At 42.4% G+C, this 24,215-nt stretch overlaps 1 protein-coding gene across 1 annotated transcript in view; it reads right to left on the bottom strand.

The window, feature by feature from the left end:
* Positions 1–24,215, bottom strand: part of runx3 (RUNX family transcription factor 3) — an 84,001-nt gene that overhangs the window by 23,534 nt on the left and 36,252 nt on the right. The window contains 1 exon segment of the mRNA XM_073034498.1: positions 122–295. Coding sequence (XP_072890599.1) covers positions 122–295 — 174 coding nt within the window.

The following is a 24,215-nucleotide window of genomic DNA, read 5'->3' as shown; positions in this document are numbered from 1 at the left end:
ATCTCCCCTGTGCTCTCTCCACTATGACTGATTTTGTGAAATACAGAACAGGAATCGTATATATATTTTACAGCTTTGTGGATTTTCTGGAGTTGTTTCCTGGTTTTCATATTCCACTCACCCTGGATCTGTGTTTGGGTTGGTGCGCTGAAGTGGCTAGGCACATTCAACGGTCTTGGGCTCGGAGCTGACGGACCGACCCTCATTGCCGTCTGCCGGTATCGCTCCAACTCACTCAAACGGTCTGAGAAAATGGTGTTGGCTTTCGTCTGGTCTTCAAGCTTTTGCCTGTGCCCTGCAACAGAAGCAAAAGTAATCAATTAAAACTGATTCCACTTCTTCCGTTTTTCCCTCATGGTTGTCCAACTCTCCTTTGCCTCAACCAGTTAATCTTCCTTTACTAGTTAATAAATAAATCTTTGTAAAAGGAGGAACTTTTCTTCACAAGAGGCAAAAGAATGGGGTTGGTAAGGGTCAAAAAGTGCACCATCACTTGGTGGTGTACTAGTAATTAAAGATGCAAACATTAAAGAGGTTTTGTTGCCTTCAGTTGAACAACATGCATCTGAACTGGCTTCTCAATGATCTACAGATGTACTGCGGACAGCATTCTAACTGGCTGCATCACCGCCTGGTATGGGGCTGCGAGGGTTCCGCTGAAATAAGCTGCAGAAAGTTGTGAACTCAGTCAGCTCCATCACGGGCACCAGCCTCCCCAGCATCCGGGACATCTTCAAGGAGCGATGCCTCAAAAAGGGTGGCATCCATCATTTAGGACCCTGATCACCCAGAACATGCCCTCTTCTCATTGCTACCATCAGGGAGGAAGTACAGGAGCCTGCAGGCACACACTCAGCGATTCAGGAACAGCTTCTTCCCCTCCGCCATCTGATTTCTGAATGGCCACTGAACCATGAACACTAACTCACTACATTTTTTTCCTCATTTTGCACTACTTATTTAATTTAACTTTTACAATATAGATATACCTCATACTGTACTTCACAGTTTTTACTATTACGTTCTGCTGCTGCATAACAACAAACTTCGTGACATATGCCAGTATTAAACCTGGTTCTGAATCTGAATCTGACGTGATATTCCTGTCATTCAAAATGGCCTTTTTGACAGCACTGGGTGGTAGGGTGCAAAACGGGCCTGGTGTAACATTAACAAACAACTCCCTCTGCTGGTTCACCAGGGAACCAAAGAAACTATACAACAAAGGTGGACAGAGGCCATCCGTGTAAAACAATTAGCTTCCCAACACTGTTTGAACCAACTCGCAGTTGACCATGAGCACTTTGGGAATGCACTGATTATTCCGCCAAAACTATAGTTTTATCACTGACTGCCTTAAAGAATGATCAACTGAACCTGTAAAATTCAGTCAGGGTAACTGAGATTCTCCAGCAAGAGCGTCATGGTAGCGTAGCGGTTAGCGCGATGTTATTACAGCTCGGGGCGTTGGAGTTCACGCTCAATCCCAACTTCTTCTGTAAGAAGTCTCTGTATGTTCTCCCCTGGGATGCGTGGATTTTCTCTGGGTCCTTCTGTTTCCTCCCACAATCCAAATATATACCGGGTAGGTTAATTGGTCAGAGGTGGTGAGGCTCAAAGTGCCGGAAGACCGTATTCCCTGCTCTTTCTCTAAATAAAGCCATTTATTCCAATTTAAATACTATATTGCCTTATCGGCTTTATTTCTAAATGAAATGAAAATTGTATTCAATTTCTTAAATGCATTGTAATGAACATCTTTTATACTTCTAATTTTGAACCATTAATGACTCAAATGATCAACATCTGTACAGATGTTAAAATGCACAACACGTGGACTCTGGAAGCGGGTTGGCAAAGCTGATTTTTATTCTAGTCTATTCCTAACAAAAGCATTCTGCGATATCTATCTGCACACAGAAAGCGTCTGCTTCTAAAGAGCAGCGGTTGCTACAATCTATTGTTAAAGATTTTAGTAAACTAATTTCGCGAGTCATTCTACTCTAAATATTTTTGTCCCGTTTTCCCATAAAACTTCTGCAGAAGCCACAGCACCCGAGAACAGTACAGTGTCCCATTTCCCAAAACTATGGATAGATTCACCAGTTTTGAGAGCTTCTCATAAAACCTTCACTGTTAGGCCCAAGAGTAAGTTAACACTATAACATCAACCACTGTCCGTCCATTTGAATCAGACTAGGACATTACTTTTTTCTTTAACACAGGACTACAAGCAATAGAATACCATCCACAGCTAGCAATTTATTGTTGATGTTTAGATTTTAGTTGTTGAACAATGAAAATGCATTGATGTGGATTTCCACTGCTAAGTTTCTTCAAGGATTTTGCCTTGTGAAAACTTACTATTAAGAGTATGGTAATTTTATGTTATACCAATTAGTTTTAACAAGCAGGCTTTTTCCACTGAGCTTGGATGGGACTATAACTGGAGGTCATGGGTTAAGGGTGAAAGTTGAAAGGTTTAAGGAGAACATGAGGGGAAATTTCTTCACTCAGAGGGTGGTGAGAGTGTGGAACGAGCTGACAGTGCAAATGGAGCATGCGAGCTCTATTTCAATGTTTAAGAGACATTTGGATAGGTACACGGATGGTAGGGGGTATGGAGGGCTACGAACTCGGTGCAGGTTGATGGGACTAGGCAGCTTAATGATTCAGCATTGACAAGATGGGCTGAAGGGCCGGTTTCTGTGCTGTAATTTTCTATGACTTTAACTGGCATGCTTCCAATTCCATTTTGAAGTCAATCATGCAGTGGGAATCTAGAATCACAAGCGCTCAGAACAGGTGGGTTATTTCTGCTACAGAAAGAGACAGCTGGATTACAGTGACATTTGGGAAGTCTTCACTCTCACAAATTAAAATATTTATTAAAGGCAATTTCAAAATAGTGATATTGTGCTATCCAAATGAGCAGAGGTCATGTTGGGAGCAGTGGGGTAGCTTCTGAATGTGCATGCTGGGAAATTGTCAGTGGCCAGATATCTCTCTTCAGGCCTGTAAGGCAGGACTGAAAAATCCAAGCCTTTATTGCCTTATAGAGGTCTCGAGAACTGCTGAATGAACCCTATAACAAAGGTAAGACAAGACCACAGCTGAATGCAAGGAAGTTTGAGCAAGAGAAAGAAGCCTAGATGTTTGGATTTGAAGAAAAGTGTCTACAGTGAGGTGGGAGGCGTGATGATCTTTATTAGAGGCTTGGTTGTTGGGAGTTGGACGATCAGAGGCTGGAAAGAGGAGATTCCATTGGATGATTGAAAATTGGGGGGGGGGGAGTGGTGTGGAGAATGAGGGGAAAGTGAATGCCTTAGAGGTATAAGCTTGTGGGTGATTGATGAACAGAAGCGAAGTGAACAACGGGAGCAACAAGGAGAATGGGAAAGTGCATGAATGAATAGGGACCCATCCAAATCAGGTTCCTAGCACCAGGCTGAAGTGAACTCAAAAGGCCTCTTTAAGTCACAGTTCAGCCAAGAAAACAGTGCTTTCCAAAACCCGACTATATATATAGTGTAGATAATTTACAGTTTTTATTGTTATGTATTGCGATGTACTGCTGCCACTTAACAATAAATTTCATGACATATGCCAATGATATTAAACCTGATTCTGATATGAGCATCGAACCCTGAGTTTGAATTTCACACCCCCTTCCCCCATGATGCACCAAGCAAGCACTGTCTGAGACGGAGAGCTTTAGGTGTCTATCTACTGCAGGAAAGATGTCACCGACACAAATGTGATTCATATCTGGGAGTACCTGACTGAATTTCCCGACAGGTTTACTTTGACCAGGAAATCCTTTCAGCCAAAAGAAACGTCCATTTTCTTGCTCTGAATTTCCAAGTCTTTGATTAACAAACCTCACAGATTCAGTAAGCCACTTATCTGTTGGCCTTGGTCATTTAGAGCACAGCTTTTCTGGGCTCATTTGGAGTAGCACAACGCAGGTATAACTCTTAAAGCAATATCTTCTGAACAACTACAGCTGCAATCATGCTGAATTGTTCAGAGCCAAACTGGATCAAGAAGGAGCTGCATTTTGCCACACTACAGCACATTCTGGGGATGCAGAGCACAGCCATGTCTACTTTTGAACATATTTGGCAGTTGTGAAGCAGTTACACCAGGATCAGAGCTGGCAAAAGCCACGTCTTATCTTTATGCGGCTGAAAGATGAAAAGCGACAAAAAATCTCTTTGAAAGTTCTTGCACTGTAAATGTGCCCAGCGTCTGCCATAAAATGTTTCACTGACAGCCTTTAAACGATCAACTTAAAAGTCGTTGTACTTTCCTGCCCATCCTTAAAGTTATGAGATTAAGCGAGGTAACAACCTGAGGAACGTGTTAATTGAGAATTAATGTGCAGAAGAATCTGTCTGGGCATGAGATGAAATTAAGTACTTACAACTAATCCTAACTTGCAAACCTTAATATATTGATGATCACAACATAGTTTAATTTGAACTAGCTCTGCCAACAGTGGTTTGAAACATCACTTAGCAATTTAAGAATAAATGTTTCTTGAAGGGGGACGGTAAAGCTCCAATAATGGGAGTTTAGAAGTACGTTGTCTAAATCCATAAATAAAGTAGACCAACTCTTAGTCACACTGTTAGTTGGTGACAGCAATTTTCTCTCCAACAGTCTCTGTACTTTATAAAGTAAATAATTAATTGTGTGGCATGTTTTGAAAATTCCTAATGTGACAAGATACAACATAACTGAAAATATTTTTTATGCTCATATGCTGAATGTCTGGCAGCTTTCTGAATAGAGTCCTTTGTTTTTATTTGTCTTCTAACGTCCCAGCATGCACCTTTCTCTTTAGCTTGAATCTTATCTGAGAAATGTAAACTGTATTAAACTTCCTATCATCTAGCAACAAGATCAGGGAAGCCAGACGTACAATTTCCCAGCTTGCTTTAAGCAGGCAGTGGGCTGGCGCTTGGGTCTGTTCTAAACTGAATACAAATGTGCACAATTGACATGAATCAATCACTTCTTTGACAGGAGTTACTTTGCCTTCGGAAAAACAATGGAATTAGTTTGATCTTTCAATTAACTCTTCATGTATCACTCTTTTATCATAAAGTAAAAAAAACTCATAGTTGAGTTCAGATATTTACTACTTTTCTTAGACTGTGATTCCACAGGTTAAGTAACAATAGCATTCATATTTAATGATCTTCAAAATTTAGCCAACAGGGTGGAGATATGTCTCTACCAAAGGAGGTGTAGGTCAGTCCTTCCCTCCGCTAACCTGCAGGTCACCCTTGGGCAAGGTGTAACCGCCCTGATCAGGGTCACGTGAAGCCATGGGGGCAGGTGGTGGATGGTCATATCAGCAGCTGGTGCAGATCACAAGTCCTGGTTATGCGACCATTGACACCAGGCAGACAATCTCTGAAGAATAATGATAATGGCTGGGGTCACCCGCCTTGTGAAGGCTCTGCCCAGAAGAAGGCAGTGGCCAACCTCTTCTGTCGAAAAATTTGCCAAGGACAATCAAGGTCATGGGAAGACCATGATAAGCCCATGTCATGCAACACGGCACTTAACAATGATGACAATGATCTTCAAAACAGCTAAAAACAACAGCAATCATAGTAACTGCACACTGAAGTCTACAATGTAATTGTCTTGGACTAAACACAAAGTCAAAAGTGCAGCCATGATATTTAGTTTATTTTTATTTATTGAGGTACAGTGCAGAATAGGCCCTTCTGGCTCTTCAAATCCAGCAGTCCCTGATTTAACCCCAGCCTAATCATGGGACAATTCACAGACCAATTAACCTACCAACTGGTACATATTTGGAGTGTGGGAGGAAACTGGAGCACCGGGAGAGATCACGGGGAGAATGTACAAACTCCTTACGGACAGTGGTGAGAATCTCCAGGCCATGATTGGCTTCATTAGGCAATAATCACAGACTCTTCAGCAGAGAACTAAAGAAAATACCACAAACAGGATAAAGCATTCTAATGAAGATGGACCCCTACAAAGAGCAGTTCCTGCAGGCCCAGTCGACTCAACGATTCACAGAAGTTCTCTACAAGCTCTTCAGAGTGGAGGTGGGGAAGAACAATGGAACACACGCGGAGGGACATTTAACACGTATGCGTAAGAAATAGTTCCCTCTCAAAGTCCAAATTTCAAAGTAAATTTATTATCAAAGTGCATATATATGTCACCGTATACAACCTTGAGATTCATTTCCCTGTGGGCCTTCAGAGTAGAACAAAGCAATAAAACAGGATCAGTGAAAAACTACACACAAAGACTGGCAAATAATGTGCAAAAGAAACCAAGCTGTGTAAATATAATGTAAATTTTACACCAAAAAATAGATCGATATATAGATACGTAGATAGATAAATCAATAATATTGAGAAAATGAGTTTTAGAGGCCTTGAAAGTGAGTCTATAATTGTGGAATCAGTTCAGTGTTGATGTGAATGACATTGGTTCAGGAGCCTAATGGCTGAAGGGTATCTGGCATTCTTGCTGCTCTCGCAGGTGGAGTGAAATAGAGAGATCACTCTGGTGAAAAGTGCCTTGTTTCCATTAATTCCTTCCACCCAAGGTCTAGTTGAAAGGGAGGAACCATGGTTGGAAAGCTGCAGGTCTCCAGTTGGCAAGATATGCCAACTTCAGTCAAGTGCCCACTGTATTGGCATCATGACTCACCATAAGGCGCGGTGCACAGCTTTATCCAAGAGTCACTCTTTGGTTCACCATTATTACAAACTGCCTTTTTTTTTGCACTTGACTTCCTGACAGAGTATCAGGAATTTGTGGCTGAAAACTCGCTTTCCAGTGAAGATAATACCTCCCCAAGAGTAAAGGAAAAAGTTCTGGTTCCTCAAACCTAAAATAGAAGGCAACTTGCTTCTGACACATGTCTGTACTTCCAGCACTGAGGAGGAGCAGCTTCATCTAAAATAGGGATGAGGTAATATTTGCACAGCAACAAAAAGCTGTATACATGTGGCGGTTAGAAAAAGAAGATAAAGTTTTCTGACTCCTTTTGCCAAAATTTAGCCAATATGTTTAACAGTAACAACCTTCCATTTGGCAATTTTCATAGCACTGCACCAATAGTGCATTGCTTTTTTTTTAGTTTTTATTCAGGAAATTTTTCAGTTAATGTTCAGTTTTTGAAAAAAAAACTGCAAACACAGATGCCCAGCTCATAATTGAACACACGCAAAAGCCACAAGACCTAGCATAAACAGGCAGAGAAATATTTAGGAGGGAACAGACTCTTCCAGCGACTAACAGAGGCAGTCACAGATAGATTATTATTCACATGTTTGAAGTTGGCCTGCTTGCGCCATTTGGAAAGGGGTCCAGTCACGCCAAGTCTTTGCCTTGGCTGCACTCTGCACTGCTGAAACACTGCAGCTACTGTCTACTCCCCACAATGTTCCAAATATCAACTTTTAAAAAGAAACCCGCCCAAAGCCAAAGTGTCTGCGCTTCAGAAAGAAATTTTTTTACCAGCTTTAACAAATATGGGGTAAGAAAAAAAAAGAATCATTCCAACACTACAATAATTCATATTGCTTAAGGTTATATTACACTTGTGATAAATTGGCTGCCTCTAAAGGCGCAAAGAAAATATCCATTTAAAGGGAAATAGGCTGGCTGGCATCCAATTGGCAGAAGGATGTCAGCTGCTGAAGTCTGAGAGATTTGGACTCCCTTTAGTCAGAACAGTGGAAGAAATGTTCATTAAAGGCCTGATGTTGATTATGTGAAGGTAAAGTTTCCAGAAATCCAGAACTACACAGAAGGCAAAGGCGGAAGCATAATAGTCAGTTTTATAACACACCGATTACATTCTGTCCTGTTGAAAGTCTGTAACAGCCAGATGAACTATTTATATCATAGCTGTAATGGTTTTTCTTATGCTGAGGAAAAAGGAACCTGCTTCAAGCAGCTGAAAGGCTAATAACACACTGCTATGTTCCTATAACCTAGCCATTACATGCTTCCTCTTAAATAGTCACCAAGAGTGTGCAGAGAGCTGCTTAACTGTTTCTAAACCACATGTTGCAGTTCTGTAGCCGGCCTGTAGTAGTGTCATCTCTTAGCAAGCGTTAAGGATATAGACTGCACACAAATGTAAACTATTGCAGATGCTGGAAACCTACAAATTTCTAATAACATTCAGCAGATCAGGCAAGCGTAAAACTTCAGAATTAAAAGTAGCAGTAGACCATGAGATCTGTATTACATATAGAAACAACATGGCTGTTTCTTTAGCTCCAAGTTACTTTTCCGTACCAATCCATTATGCCTTGATTTCCTGAATTTAAAAACATATTTGTCCCTTTTATCAAAGTTCAGAGTAAATTTATTATTAAAGTACGTATATGTCACCATTCATTTTCTTGCAGGCATTCACAGTAGAACAAAGGAATCAATGAAATACTACAGAAAAAGAATGACAAACAACCAATGCAAAAAGTAAGACATTATTGTACAAATACAGAAAAAAACACAAAAGATAAATAAATTGACAGATAGATGGGTAAATGAGCAAATACTGAGAACATGAGTAGTTGAGTCCTTGGAAGTGAGTCCGTAGGTTGCGGAGTCAGAGTGACATTATCCACGCCGGTTCAGGAGACCGATAGCTGAATGGTAATAATGTTTTTTGAGCATACTCAGTGACTGAGCCTCTACAGGCCTCTTGGAGTTCTAAATCTTCACTACCCTCTGGAAAAGAAATTCTTCTCAACTATCTCCTGATGTATAAGATTGTGATCCTTTGGTTCTAGGCACCCCACCATGGAAAATCACATTCTGCATACAGACCCATAGAGTCATAGAAAAATTCCACGCTCTCATGACCCTCTGGGTGAAGAAGTTTCAGCCTCATGTTCCCCTTAAACTTTTTATGTTCCACCCTTAACCCATGACCTTTAGTTGTGATCTAACCCAGCTTCAGTGGAAAATGCCTGCTTGCACTTACCCTAGGTATCCCCCTCATAATTTTGTATACCTCAATCAAATCGCCTCTCAGTCTTATACGTTTCAAGGAATAAAGTCCTAACCTATCCAATATGTCTATATAATTCAGGACCTCCAGAACCAGCAACATCTATTTCGTCATGCCTATTGAATTCTAAACTTTGAAAAAGGACTAAATGCTGACCAGGGAAACATTTATAATTAGTACACTCTATTTTTTTCTGCTGCCATAGCAATGTGAATCATCCTCACTGCTGCTGAACAATTATTAAGTGTAATATATATCTTACAGCACGATCTCTGTGACAATTTCTTATGCACAGCAATAAAACAATGAGCTGAGCTTTGCACTTCTGTGTAAAATACTTTATCTTCTTTCTAGAAGTGCATTAATACATGGACCAAGTAAATTCTAGAGGAACATACACAAAATGCTGATGAAACTCAGCAGGCCAGACAGCATCTATGGAAAAAAGTAAAGAGTCAATGCTTCAGTTTGAAATCCCTTCATCAGGACTTGAAAGGAAGGGGTAAATTCAAAACAAAGTGGCGAGGGGTGGGGAGGAAGAAGTACAAGGTGGTAGGTGATGGGTGAACCTAGGAGAGAAGGAGGGGTGAAGTTAAAAATTGGGAAGTTGATTGGTGAAAGAGATAAAGGGCCGGAGAAGGGGGAATCTGATAGGAGAGGACAGAACTGCATCACTGCCTGGTTCGGAAATTGTACCATCTCGGATCGCAAGACCCTGCAGCGGATAGTGAGGTCAGCTGAGAAGATCATCGGGGTCTCTCTTCCCGCCATCACGGACATTTACACTACACACTGCATCCGCAAAGGAAACAGCATTATGAAGGACCCCATGCACCCCTCATACAATCTCTTCTCCCTCCTGCCGTCTGGAAAAAGGCACCGAAGAATCAGGCTCTCACGACCAGACTATGTAACAGATGTAACAGTTTCTTCCCCCAAGCTATCAGACTCCTCAATACCCAGAGCCTGGACTGACACCTTGCTGTCTACTGTCACCTGGATTGACTACTGTCCTGTTTATTATTTATTGTCATGCCGGTACTGTTTTTGTGCACTTTATGCAGTCCAGTGTAGGTCTGCAGTCTAGTGTAGCTTTCTCTGTGTTTTTTTTTTATTACGTAGTTCCGTCTAGTTTTTTGTACTGTGTCATGTAAACCATGGTCCTGAAAAACGTTGTCTCATTTTTACTATACACTGTACCAGCAGTTATGGTCGAAATGACAATAAAAGTTGACTTGACTTGACTTGAGAAGACCATGGAAGAAAGGGAAGGGGAAGGGGCACCAGAGGGAGGTGTTGGGCAGGCGAGGAGATAAGGTGAGGGGGAAACAAGAATGGGGAGTGGTGAAAGAGAGGAGGGGTGCAATTACTGGAAGTTTGAGAAATCGATGTTCATGCCATCAGGTTGGAGGCTACCCAGACGGAATATACGGTGTTGCTCCTCCAACCTGAGTATAGCCTCATTGTGGCAGTAGAGGAGGCCATGAACTGATGTGCTGGAATGGGAAGTAGAGTTGAAATGGTGACTACCAGGAGATCCCACTTCTTATGGTGGGCGGAATTAAGGTGCTCAACAAAGCAGTCTCCAAATTTCTGTCGGGTCTCACTGATTACAGGGGGCCATACTGAGAGCACCAGATACAGTGTCGCCTCACCTGGAAGGACTGTTTGCAGCTCTGAATGGTGGTGGGGGAGGTGGTGTATGGGCAGGTGTGGCACTTGTTCTGCTTGCAAGGATAAAGACAAGGTAGAGACAGAAGAACTGAAAGAAGGGGATGGCACTTTTACAAGTGATAGAGTAGGAACAGGTATAGTCCAGATAGTCTCCTGTGTCAGTAGATAGTGCGGATCTGATGTACATAGAGGCTTTGGAGTGGGGGTTCCCAATCTGGGGTCCATTGACCCCCTTGGTTAATGGTAGGGGTCCATGGTATAAAAAAAGGTTAGGAGTCCCTGCATTAGAGAGTGTACAGAAGAGGACGTTTCCTGGGATGGAGAATACAAATTGCTTTCTCTGGATAATTTCATGTATCTTTATGTGGTCACCACTGAGGAGTGACTTAATGGAAATATATCAAATTGGCCGACTGATATACAGGATATAAAGAACCTTTATCTTGAGGTGGGAATGCCAAGAGGGAATGAATCTGAGGAAGTTTAATAGAACTGTGAGGCAAGGGAGATGCACGCACGACACTATCATGGGAGATGACAGAAGCGGATACAATAGCAATGTTTAAGTGGTAGTTGGACAGACACATGAATGGGCAGAGAAGAGATAGGTGTGGGCCATCTGCAGTCAAATGAGACTCATTTAATTTGGCGTCATGGTCAGCACAGACATTCTGGGATGAAGGGCCTTCACTTAAGCTATGCTTTATTATTTAGCTTGATGATTAAGGGCTATAATATTTAGCTTGATAAGGGCTATAGTATTAAGGGCTTTAATATTTAGCTTGATGATGGGATGGATATCTGTTTCTACCTAAGGAGGTATAAGGCACTTCTTCCTTCCGCTAGCCTGCAGGTCACCCTAGGCAAGGGGTAGCACCTGCTTACCCCCCTGATCAGGGTCATGTGAAGCCATATGAGCAGGTGGTAGATGGTCAAATGGAGCAAATCACAAGCCCTTGTTATGCAACCACTGATGCCAGGCAGACAATCTCCGATGTGTATTGATACTAGCTGGGGTCTGCCCCAGGTGGCAATGGCAAACCACCTCTGTAGGAAAATTTGCCAAGAACAATCATGGTCATCGACCAATATCATCTATGTCATACGACATGGCAGATAATGATAACGATGATGATGATGATGATGATGATGATATTTAGCAACATTATCACCCTGAGCATCTAAACATGTTGGAGTGTAGCTGGGACACAGGGCAAAGCTGATATCTCTCCAAGACTAACTCCTGCCCAACAACAGTACGAAAGAAATCTCTGCTATTCTAAGATATTAAGCATATTTATTTAAGTATATATATGATATTAAGACCACAATCAATGGTCTTACTGTAAGGACACTTTATCTTGATATTTCATACTTGTTATTTATTATTATTTATTTATATTTGCACAGTTTGTTGTTCATTGATCCTGATTACAGTTACTGTTCTATAGTTTTGTTAAGTATGTACGTGGGAAAATGAAACTCAGGGTTGTACGAGGTAACGGGTATATAATCTGATATATAAAAAAATTACTTAGAACTTTAAGTGAGGCCATAGGAATATGTCTCAGAAATCAGGCAGATATCTTATCGCAATAGAGAACAGGCCAGCTTCTGGTTGCAAAGTATCCCCTCCCAGCAAGTTTCCTGAAAATCTTCCTGACGCAACTGCATAAACTTTAAACCGATGGGCCCAAGTCACTTCTGCATATCTGAAGGGAACTCTTGGGCTCTGTTTGCATGTGGGAAAGTGGAGATCCAAAACCAAATTTTCAATGTAGCAGCCGATTATATTTTAAGCTAATTTTCTAGTTGATCACAATCTCTTGAGCCTGTAAGGGACAGACTTCCACCCTAACATCCCAATAGTTGATATAGGTACGTATTCAGCAGGCTTTGTTTTGGGTATTTAAATATTACCTTTGTATTCAAATCGATTTGCATTTGAAGGTGAGTTAAAGGAAGAGGCCACAATGCCGTGAAATGTGTGAGTGGGGCAAGGCCAAAGCAAAAAAGAGAGTTGTTCCCCGTCATGACTTGTGTTGTTGTGATAACAGGAGGAAGTGCTGAGTACTGAGATCCATTATGACACTCAGCATTTTGTCTTCAGCTTCGAGTAAAGCTAATGTGTACGATTGAAACATATCAGGAATTCAGTCTTTTATTCAGTGTTTTACATTGGAGTGGTGCACAGGCAGAAGGTTCTTCCCCTTAGATGACAGATATTTCCTACTCTTTGGCATATGACTCTCACATGTGCCCCTTTAACTAAGGGAAACAAACACCTGAGATTTAAATTGAATAAGCATTTCCGCAAAAGCATCAAAGAATCCCACTAGTGCAAAGTTCCTTTTATGGAAATAGTTACTGCATTACAGAAAGTTAATTTTAGATTTCAAAAGCTCTGTGGCACTGCAGGTGAAAATGCTACTTTGAGGGCCACAGTTCTGGGAATCTCTTCGCATTTGGCTGGTGTCTGAGTTAACTCGGTTCAATTGTGACAGTGCACTGGCCCAGAGCTATTCCACATCATTTCTGTGAATAGACAACTCATCACTTTAACTCAGGCTAGTTCTTCTTGCTTTTCCTGCATTCCTTATCCCTGGGCATAAAGTTGCTCTCCACTTTTCTTTTCCCCCTCTTCTAACTTCAGCAGATACATTTCCTGCTGCCAGCATCATCATCACGTGCTGTGCCATATGATGTGGGCCAGAGGTTCCCAACCTTTTCTATGCCATGGACCCTTACCATTAACCAAAGGGTCCATGGACTCCAGTCTGGGAATGCCTGATGTGGGCGATCATGGTCTTTCCACGACCATGATTGTTCTTGGCAATTTTTTTTCTCTCCAGAAGTGGTTTGCCATTGCCTTCTTCTGGGCCGTGTCTTTACACGACAGGTGGCCCCAGCCATTATCGATACTCTTCAGAGATTGTCTGCCTGGCCTCAGTGGTCACAAACCCAGGACTTGTGATAGGCACCGGCTGCTCTTACGACCATCCACCACCTGCTCCCCCAGCTTCACTTGACCCTGATCGGGGGAGGGGGGCTAAGCAGGTGCTACGCCTTGCCCAAGGGTGACCCGCAGGCTAACAGAGGGAAGGAGTGTCTTACATCTCCTTTGGTAGGGACGTATCTCTACCCCACAACCCATTTCCCAGCCCTCCAGTTTCTTTCACAGCACCTGGCAGCATTTAACTCCTTGCTCAATGTACAGGATGTCCAGCAACTTCCCCGAATGGCCTTTTACGCCGATCAACCCTTGATCGGGCCTCAGAGGCATCACACCAAACTTACTCTACCCTCACGAGTATGCCATTCTGGGAGGGCCACGATGATTACGAGGGGCAGACTGTCACAGCTAGTAGGCAGGCAGCTACTCTCCATCTGGAGCAAGGCAGTTTGTTCCTGACCGCCAGAGATGCTTTAGTGGAATTTGCATGTTCTCCCTGTAACTTTCAGTTAACTCAGTTTCCCTCAGCAACCCAAAGGCATGTGGGCTGGTGGGTGAATTAGCCACTGTGAATCGCCCTAAGTGTGTACGTGATCTGAAGGGAGCTAATAGGAACGTGGGTGGGATAAAATGTAGGGTTACGGCAGACGACTGTTTGTGCCTACTCAAAGGGCAAAGGGCCTGTTTCAATGCCGCATGACTCACTGATGGCTATCAGCTACATGCACGTTGCCCTCTCTCTAAAAAAGGGCCAAAAGTTACGCACATACTAGCCTAACTAGACTGACACAGCAAAGGGAATGAACCCAGCCTCGTGCTGATCTTGACACCGATGCTCACGGGGAAAAAAAACGCTGATAGAGATCAGGGCTGAATTTCGATAAATTCCATCGGTAATTCCAAAGGTTGGCAGGAGCAATGAGGAAAATATGAGTATGAAGCAGGAAGATGGCAAAGGCAGGAGCAAGCAAACTTGGCTTAAAAGTCAAACTTGGTTTCATGTACTTATGATTACATGTGTCTTTACAGAGCAGACTTGATGGGCCAAATGGCCTAATTCTGCTCCAATAGCATAAGGTCTATGTAGAAGTATTGTGCAAAAGTCTTAGGCGCTTATATATTGCTAGGGTGCCTAAGAATTTTGCACAGTACTGTATTTGTCAATGCGGGGCAGAGAACAAATTTGTAAATCTGGTGGGAGCTAAGGACGTTGGGAATGGTGATGGTGGAGCACCGCGGAAGGAGGTGGCAGAGAAGGAGTGTCAGGGCCAGGGAGGGGTGACTCGGGTGCAGACACAACCAGCCCTGAGACACCAGGCAAGGTCATTTCATTCCAAACAACTGGTTTATTGATCATTACAGAATGTCTCTCTGGTGCTTCCCGCTCCCTCCCCTCTTTCCAACCATGATTCCCTTCTCCCTGCCCCCTTCCCACTCTCAGCTCACAGATCAGATCGGGTTTATCATCACTCACATATGTCATCTTTTTTTTTCAGCAGCAGTACAGTGCAATATATAAAATTACTACAGTACTGTGCAAAGGTCTTAGGCACACATAAACAACTAGGGTGCCTAAGACTTCGGCACAGTTCTATATTTGTCAACATGGAGAGTGAGCTTGTAAACCTGGCAGGATCAAAGAATGCTGGAATGGTGAGGGTGGAGCATCGTGGGAGGGGTGTGGGGACAGGTGTCAGAAACAGGTTTATCATCACTCACATGTGTCATGAAATTTGTTTTTTTTTACAGTGCAATACATAAAATCACTACTGCGCCCAAGCCTTAGGTACCCTAGCTATATATGTTTGTACAGTACTATAAATCTGAATGTACACAAGGGCAAAATATGCTGGAGTTACGCAGCATACCCCACTTTTTAGAGTGTTCTCCCTCATACAAATGAAAAGCTAAAGCATTGTGACTTGTTGGAAATGTGAGGACAATGTGGCATTTTGGGATCCTGGTAGCTTCCAGGAGCACTGTGCATTTCCGTCATGAAGGAAATTGAAAGGCTGAGAAAGAAACAAAAGAATGGTGAGGAAGTAGCAGAAATTAAGTACTAAACATCTACCAAAAAATTAAAAATTGGATTAAATGACAGAAGAATATTAGGAAAATCTTTTTTTCTTACTCAATAAATTCTATTCATTTGCTGCCTTCTAGATTGAGATCCCATGATTCAATTGTTCCCAGTTAAGGCAAGAGGCCAAGCAACATTGCAGAAATGTCATTCTAATTAAATGCATCTAGTCATGCATCAGCCCTAAAAGTCTGGGTGAGCTTAATGGAGAATTAATGGACAAATGCAGCTATTTCTTGTTACTCACAGACACACTGATGGTCAGCTGCCATTAACATGAAGCTAATGGTGGAACCACACAAACGGCAACAGAATTTTGTGTCGCACGGGTTGCAGGGAGCAATTTCACTCCACAAATTGCTTAACATTTATACACTTATAATGGCATGAAAATTAAGCTCCAGCACATGAATAAAAACAAGACTTCCTCCCACTCATTTGCAGATACGTGTTGGGAGATTGGGTAAGTGTAGGGAAGGCACAGTAACGCAGTGGCTAGCACAACGCCAGCAACCTGGGTTCAATTCCCGCTGCTGCCTGTAAGGAGTTTGGACGTTCTCCCCGTGACCGTGTGGGTTTCCTCTGGGTGCTCCGGTTTCCTCCCACAGTTCAAAGACCTACCGATTGGAGAGGTAGAAGACAGCAGTAGAGGGTGTCATAAAAGGGGGAAAACGCAGGTGAAAATGAAAATAAGAAAGATTTAATTGCACCTCCCACAACTTAATTGCTTCAGGGTTTTCATTTGACAGTTTGTCTTTAGCTTATGTGAAGAACAGCACATTTATTCATGCTGAGAGAGTGACAGTTCTCTAGGTATAATCTCCTGTGACACAAATCTCTTTGCTTTAGATTCAGTACTGTGTACCCAGAGACACTATAGAACTGCAAAGTAAATAAAGTTCAACGAGGACGCACCTGTAAAATAAAGTTACGGCTGCTGGATTTCTTCCTGTTGTTTGTCTGCTAGCACAGCAAACACGTTAACAAGGAATCCAAGAATGAGGTTTCTTTGTCAACTAGGATCTGGCCTGTGGCCAATGGACATGCCACAGCAGACTGGTTTGGCTGGTAAACAGTGCAGATTTAGTTGTAGAGGTAACAAAGCATAACTGCACTGGAAAATGGTTAAAATGACTTTAATCCACAACATCTTGCAGCCTGTGGAACTGTGTGGAATTTAAAACTGAGAATCAGGCACTTGGCCCAAGGAATCATCGCACCCAGAGGAAGTCCTTACAGCCACAGGGAGAATGTACAAACTCCTTACAGACTGCTGCATGAATTGAACCTGGGTCACCAGGAACTGTAAAGTGTTGTTGCTAACCACTACTGTGCCGCCACAATACTCTCAACTCATTGAGATAAACACAACTCCAACAATGCACAAGGATACCAACCCCAAAAGATCAACCACTTTGGCTGGGTCTCCACCCTGTAATGCAAACATTTCACTTCCTTCAGCACATTGGCACTGGAGAATGTATGGCATCCACCAAATGAACCACTTTTGACAAAGAGTCCCGGCCTGAAGTGTCGACAGCTTATTCCTTTCCACAGATGCTGCCTGACCTGCTGGGCTCCACCAGCACGTTGTGTGTGTTACATTTGCTTATCTACCCTGACCCTACTGCTCAACTTGTTAGGAACAATTAGGGATGGGCTACAAGTGCTGGCCTCGTTAGTGACTAAAAATGCGTAGAAGAAAGTTCTCTTCAAGACTATATGTCCATTTACCCTCCGTTTGATCAAGCCTGCTACAAAGGAGCTGCAGTCTACTTCATGTGCAGTTGAGGGATTTACACTGGTTCCACTGACAATCATTTAGACTCATTATCCAACAGATGGATTATTTGCAATACTTTCTGATTTATTGGCTGATAATGTCTCTTTGGTGATTTCATGTTTGTGTAGAAACGTTAACTGCAGTGAAAAGTTCACCCTTTGCAAACACTTTTCAGCAGGGAAGATAACCGGTAAAAGCCACAAGAGATAGTAATTTCCAAAATCACTGCTACTGTTTTTGGGAGGCAACTATATATCGATAGCAAAATTATCCAGTATAATTATGGACACTGCCCGTGAGCCACATAAAGTGTGGTCTGCTTTGACCTAGGACACAAGCATAACTGAGAATGGAGATGAGGAGGAATTTCTTTAGCCATGGAGTGATGAATCTGTGGAATTTGTTGCCACAGGCAGCTGTGGAGGCCAAGTCATTGGGTATATTTAAGGCAAGGGTTGATAAATTCTTGATTAGTCAGGGCATGAAAGCATACGGGGAGAAGGCAGGAGATTGGGACTGAGAGGGAAAATGGATCAGTCCTGATGAAATGGTGCAGCAGACTTGAATGGGCCAAATGGCCTAATTCTGCTGCTATATTTTATGGTCTTAAGATCTTATAATGCAGTGGTTGAGGTTATCTTCTATTATCTTACTCACAATTTTCTTGGTCTGAAATGAAAGGGCTTCTGAAGTAAAACTAATGAGAATGGAAAACTAATCACTCTTTTTCCTCTCCTTCTTCCACTCCAGCCTTCACCCTCAGTCTCTCATTGTAGAAATATCTATGTGAGCTCAACTAACTACTTGATAAGTACTGGAAACTATCAAAATAATGAAATTCACTTTTCCTCAGGTCATTTGAGGAACACATGAGCTATTGTGGACATCCAATCCCACGTGGCTGTTTTTAAATTCACGACCTACCTTTCAGAACGTTGGTAGAATTACTGCATTGAAAGAAAATTAAAAAATGAGAGAAATGGATGGTGATAATAGATTTTCCTTTCTGAGACCTGAGTTCAAATTAAGCCCAGAAACGTGGGGAACAATGGTTTCTTTTGACTGTTAGCTAGAGCATCCACTGGGGAAATGAATGTGGGCAGCCTTGGATTCTCAGCGTGCACAAGTCAACGCCACTAAAACAGCTTGCAATAGACAGGATGTATCACTCAAAGAGGCATAAAGATGATGGGTGTACAAAGTGCAGAAAGAACCACACTGGTGCTGTAGAGGGTGCTCTGGCAGTAACTGGGAGCATTATGTTGTATCCTGGCAATAACTAATACTGGCTGTCTGACATGAAGGATTTACACCAAATACCCGTCTCAGCACAGAAAGGAAGGAGAGGAATTATTCTAAATACCAGTGAAAGAATATTCATTGAGTGTTTCTCCAAATTTAATATGCTCACACAGCAAGCAGATGTACACTTAGTGGCCAATTTATTGGGTACCTCCTGCAGCTTATGAAGTGGCCACTGAGCCTATGCTCGTGGTCTTCTGTGGCTGCAGCCCGTCCACTTCACGGTTTGATGTGTTGTGTGTTCAGCCACGCACTGCTGCACCCCACTGTTGTGATGCACGGTTATCTGAACTCCTGGTGTCTTCCTGTCAGCTTGAAGCGGTCTGGCCGTTCTTCTCTGGTTCTCTCATTAACAAGCTATTTCCACCCACTGAATGTTTTTCTTTCTCACTCCGTTCTCGGTGAACTCTAGAGCGTGCAAATCCCAGGAGGTCAGCGATTTCCAAGATACTCAAACCACCCCGCCTGGCACCAACAATCATCCCACAGTCAAAGTCGCTCAGATCCCAAATCTTCCCCATTCTGATGTTTGTTCTGAACGTCTTGACCATGCCTGCAGGCTTTTATGTGTTGAGTTGCTGCCACGTGATTGGCTGGTTAGATATTTGCATTAACAAGCAGGTGTACAGGTGTACCTGATAAAGCTGGTTGAGTGTATTTTCCAAAGCATTCACTAACTAAGAAGTTAATGCCAAGGAGCCTCGATTATCATCTCACCAGTGTTAAAGAACTGTGGGATCCTGTTAATCAAATGAATTAGCACCAAAAGAATATTTTTTTACCCGGGACCAAGAAATGATTCTGTTGTGTGACTAACCAGTTACATGCCTCTAAAACATTCAGTAACAAATAGGCAGTGATGTCAAAGCTTGACTTTTAACCACAGTTAAGAACATATAGATACTGGCCAAAAGACCGGTATTACTACCCAACGTACTTCTGGCTGTAAATAGAATTTTACTTGACGCCTGTAGTCTAGACATTATTTACGTGCATCAAGTCTCTTGTAATGAAGATTCCCCAAGTTCACTAGCTATCCTGGTATTTGCATTAAAATAAAGTGCAACAATTAACCTGATTCCCCATGCCTGTTAACTGTTTACTTTGCTGACATGCAGGGCACAGAAGCATGCAAAGAAAATAAAACATGCACTGACTGGCGAATACAGGGGGTTGGGTGTCCTTTGAATTAAATAGGAGTGTCAAAGTTGAAAACATACCCTGAATTCAAAGAAGAAACTATTGGCCCAAAGTAGCATTTTGAATAAAAGTGGAACGTCAGTGTGGAACTGCTTTCAAAATAAGAGTTTGACTCACCTTAAAGTTCCCTACTTCATATTGCAGGCTTTGACACTATTACCTAAGATAAATAAATGCCCTGAATATAAAATTTCAAGAAAACTTTGTTGCAACTTTCACTGACCTTTAACCTTCCTCTGGTTGACTTAGGTGAACTGTAGGAGAATGAATTGCACTCAGAAACAGGCCCTTCAGCCCATCTAGTCCATGCCAGACCATTTCAACTGCTTAATCCCATCGCCCTGCACCAAGACCATACCCCTCCATTCCCCTCCCATCCTCTCCTATCTCTTAAAAGCTGAAATCACACTCGCACGCACCACTTATGCAGGCAGCTCATTCCACACTCTCTTGACCCTCCAAGTGAAGAAGTTTCTCCTTATGTTCCCCTTAAAGATTTCACCTTTCACCCTTAACCCATGACCTTTTAGTCCCACCCAACTTCAGTGGAAAAAGCCTGCTTGTAGTTACCCTATCTATACCCCTCATAATTTTGTATACCTCAATTAAATCTCCTGCAATCTTCTACATCCCAAGGAATAAAGTCCTAACCTATACAATCTTTCCTTATAACTCAGGTCCTCCAGTCCCAGTAACATCCTTGTCAATTTTCTCTGTACTCTCTTAACCTTATTTACATATTTCCTGTTACACCCTTCAGTGTAACAGTTCCACCTATCTCCCTGGCAACTGTCTGAATTTAACCAGAGATCTGTTTCACCTCATTTGCCACTGAAAACTCTGATCTATGCCTTTGGTCTCTTTAGCCTTTTACTGCCAGCTCCTCCTGTTCTAACGTCCTTAAATCAGGACTTCCAACATCTGTTGCCCAGGTTCTATCTCGCCTTAAGTATTGTCCATCCATCAGCTTATGGTTGTGGATCTTCACAGGCTCCATTACAAGCAATGAAGAGTCACAGAATCAAACAGCAAGGAAATTGGCCCCTTTGACATTTCACGTCCACACCAACCAGCAAGTGCCCACTTCCAGTAACCCTATTCCCATCTCATGTCAACTGCAATGTTAAGATTCTAATTCTCCTCCATGGTCTTGTCACTCTCTGTAAGTTCATCCTGTGTTAAAACCTCCCAAGACATCTGCACTCCACAAATTCTCGTCATTGATGACACTTGATTTTAATTCCTCTATCAATTGTAGCCACGGCCAATCACAAAGCTCCTGAGTGCTGGAACTCTTTACCTGAACTCAACACCTCCTTATTCCTTTATAACCAACCTCTTTGCCCAGTACCTTATTATATTGCCATTTATTGCCTGACAAGTCGCTTTCTTGTGTAGCACTGAGGGATGTCATGCTGCTACGCAAATATAAGTTGCGATTATTGGTGCTCATTGGATTGATTGGTTGAACAGATGGGTAAGGCTTCCCACTACTAGATAACACAACTCAGTGGTAAAGAGTCCCCTGACGGTAAGCAACAAACACAAAATGCTGGAGGGACAAAATGCGGGTCAGGTTCACCTAATAGTAGAAGTTGGAAATGAATAAACGGTCAACGCTTCGGGCCGAGACCCTTCATCAGGAAAACAAAGTTTTGCTACTCTGCACTGTGTAATCATATGCTTTCTAACACGGAGCCCAGTTGCAAACATTTGGGGAAAAAATTCCATTTTCTGGTGCCAGCTATTCATAGGTTAACTTCCCCCCCCCCCACAACTTTCCTGTCCTGATGACGGGCCTCGGCCCAAAACATCGGCTGTTTATTCATTTCCATAGGTGCTGCCTGACCTGCTGAGTTCCTCCAGCATTTTGCTTTAGATTTCCAGCATCTGCAGACTTCCTCGTGTCCCTGAAGGTGAGGTTAGAGGGGGGTGGACAGTCAGACCAATAACTGACATAGTTGCTAGCTTTAATGTTCTTCATGTACTTGTAGAGAATTATCAGTACCTGCACTTACAGAGGACCATATAGAACTCTCAATTATTGCAGATAAAGACCTCTTCTTGGGTGTACATACAAGAAGTCCAATAAGTCCAGATAGAGTTTTCAGGCAAGTGTGCGTGGAGATTTCTAAACATATGTATTACTGAGGAGGAGGAGTATAGGAAACTGATACAGGACTTTGTGATATGGTGCAACTCAAACTACCTGCGTCTCAATGTCACCAAGACCAAGGAGATGGTGGTGGACTTTAGGAGATCTAGGCCTCATATGGAGCCAGTGATCATTAATGGAGAATGTGTGGAGCAGGTTAAGACCTACAAGTATCTGGGAGTACAGTTGGACGAGAAGCTAGACTGGACTGCCAACACAGATGCCTTGTGCAGGAAGGCACAGAGTCGACTGTACTTCCTTAGAAGGTTGGCGTCATTCAATGTCTGCAGTGAGATGCTGAAGATGTTCTATAGGTCAGTTGTTGAGAGCGCCCTCTTCTTTGTGGTGGCGTGTTGGGGAGGAAGCATTAAGAAGAAGGACGCCTCACGTCTTAATAAGCTGATAAGGAAGGCGGGCTCTGTCGTGGGCAAAGTACTGGAGAGTTTAACATCGGTAGCTGAGCGAAGGGCGCTGAGTAGGCTACGGTCAATTATGGAAAACCCTGAACATCCTCTACATAGCACCATCCAGAGACAGAGAAGCAGTTTCAGCGACAGGTTACTGTCGATGCAATGCTCCTCAGACAGGATGAAGAGGTCAATACTCCCCAATGCCATTAGGCTTTACAATTCAACTGCCAGGACTTAAGAACTTTTTTTTAAAGCTATTATTAATGCTTTTTGAGTTAGTGATTTAGATGCATATCATATTATTACTGAGTTAAGTACTGTATGTAATGAGTTTTTGCTACAACAAGTGTATGGGACATTGGAAAAAATGTTGAATTTCCCCATGGGGATGAATAAAGTATCTATCTATCTATCTATCTATCTATCCCACACACATGCACATTAAGTACACACAGCTCTTGGGAAGTAGTCAGAAATCTATGTGCAACTCTCCCTATATGAAAGATGACTGGCTTTCAGTAAGTACTGAGTGCAGTTATGTTACACAGTGTATCTCTGTTACTGTATGAGCCAAATGCGTCCTGTTTTAGTATCAGAAAGCTGTGCAATCTGGAATGATTTATGTTAGACCACGCAAGAGAAAATGTTTCAAAACAGTTTTTTTTTGCAAAATTATTTGTTATGGTTTATTAATTCACTGGAGGCTGAAGGGCCTTTCAGATTACAAATGATCTTCTCAAATTCACTCAAGCTGCTTTGGCAAAAAAGTAGGTGCTACTAAATTATTTCAAAAGTTAACTTTTGAAAGAACAAACTTTTTTTTTCTGTAATTTGATTTATTCGTTTGTATTTTTTGACAGCAGTTTGAAAACCCACCATATATCCCATTATTTTAAAGATTTTCCTCAGCTACGATGCATGAGTGAGGGAATTGTTCAGCAAAACAACTTCCCTTCGCAGTGACATCATCGTTTTGCTGGGAAAAACAAGCTTTACCAGCATGACTGTGGAGGTTTTTGCCTCCAGGCACATCTTTCAACTTTACCAGTAAAAGTTGGTTTTCTCTAGGGAATCTGGGTTAGAGGTTGAACAACCTGATTAGCTCTTCAACTTGTAAGCATGCAGATGCTAGAATTTGCACAGCTTGGCACAATGGAGGTGTTTTAATACACATTTCAGTGAATGTTTTAATTCGCCTGGTCTGCTTGGCTCTGAGCCTGGATCTTGTATGTTCAAATGCCACTTAGAAACTTAAGTACATAGATAACCTGGGCCAACAGGCTAGTACATTACCAAAGCAATGATGCATTGCTGGTAGCTGTGAGGTTCAACCAAAAGCCAGTTTGCAATCTGAAGGGCGCAAAAATGTGTCTTCTTCGGCACCCACCCAAATTCATCAATACTGGTGCTTCCCTCCCATTCCATCTGTTTGAAGGATTATTCACTCAATGACACCCTGGTTTGCTCTTCTGTCTTCACCAACCATTGCTCTTCTAGTTATGCTTTGCCGTGTTACCTGGAGAGATACATAACCTGCCCTTTTCCTTCTTCCCTTCCAACAATCTAGGAACACAATCTTTCTATATGAAGCAACAATTCACCCTGCTGTTCTTCCAATACTTGGCCA

This window comes from Hemitrygon akajei, chromosome 32 (assembly GCF_048418815.1).
Source record: "Hemitrygon akajei chromosome 32, sHemAka1.3, whole genome shotgun sequence".
Classification (NCBI taxonomy): Eukaryota; Metazoa; Chordata; class Chondrichthyes; order Myliobatiformes; family Dasyatidae; genus Hemitrygon; species Hemitrygon akajei.
This window is presented reverse-complemented; position numbering and strand designations above follow the sequence as displayed.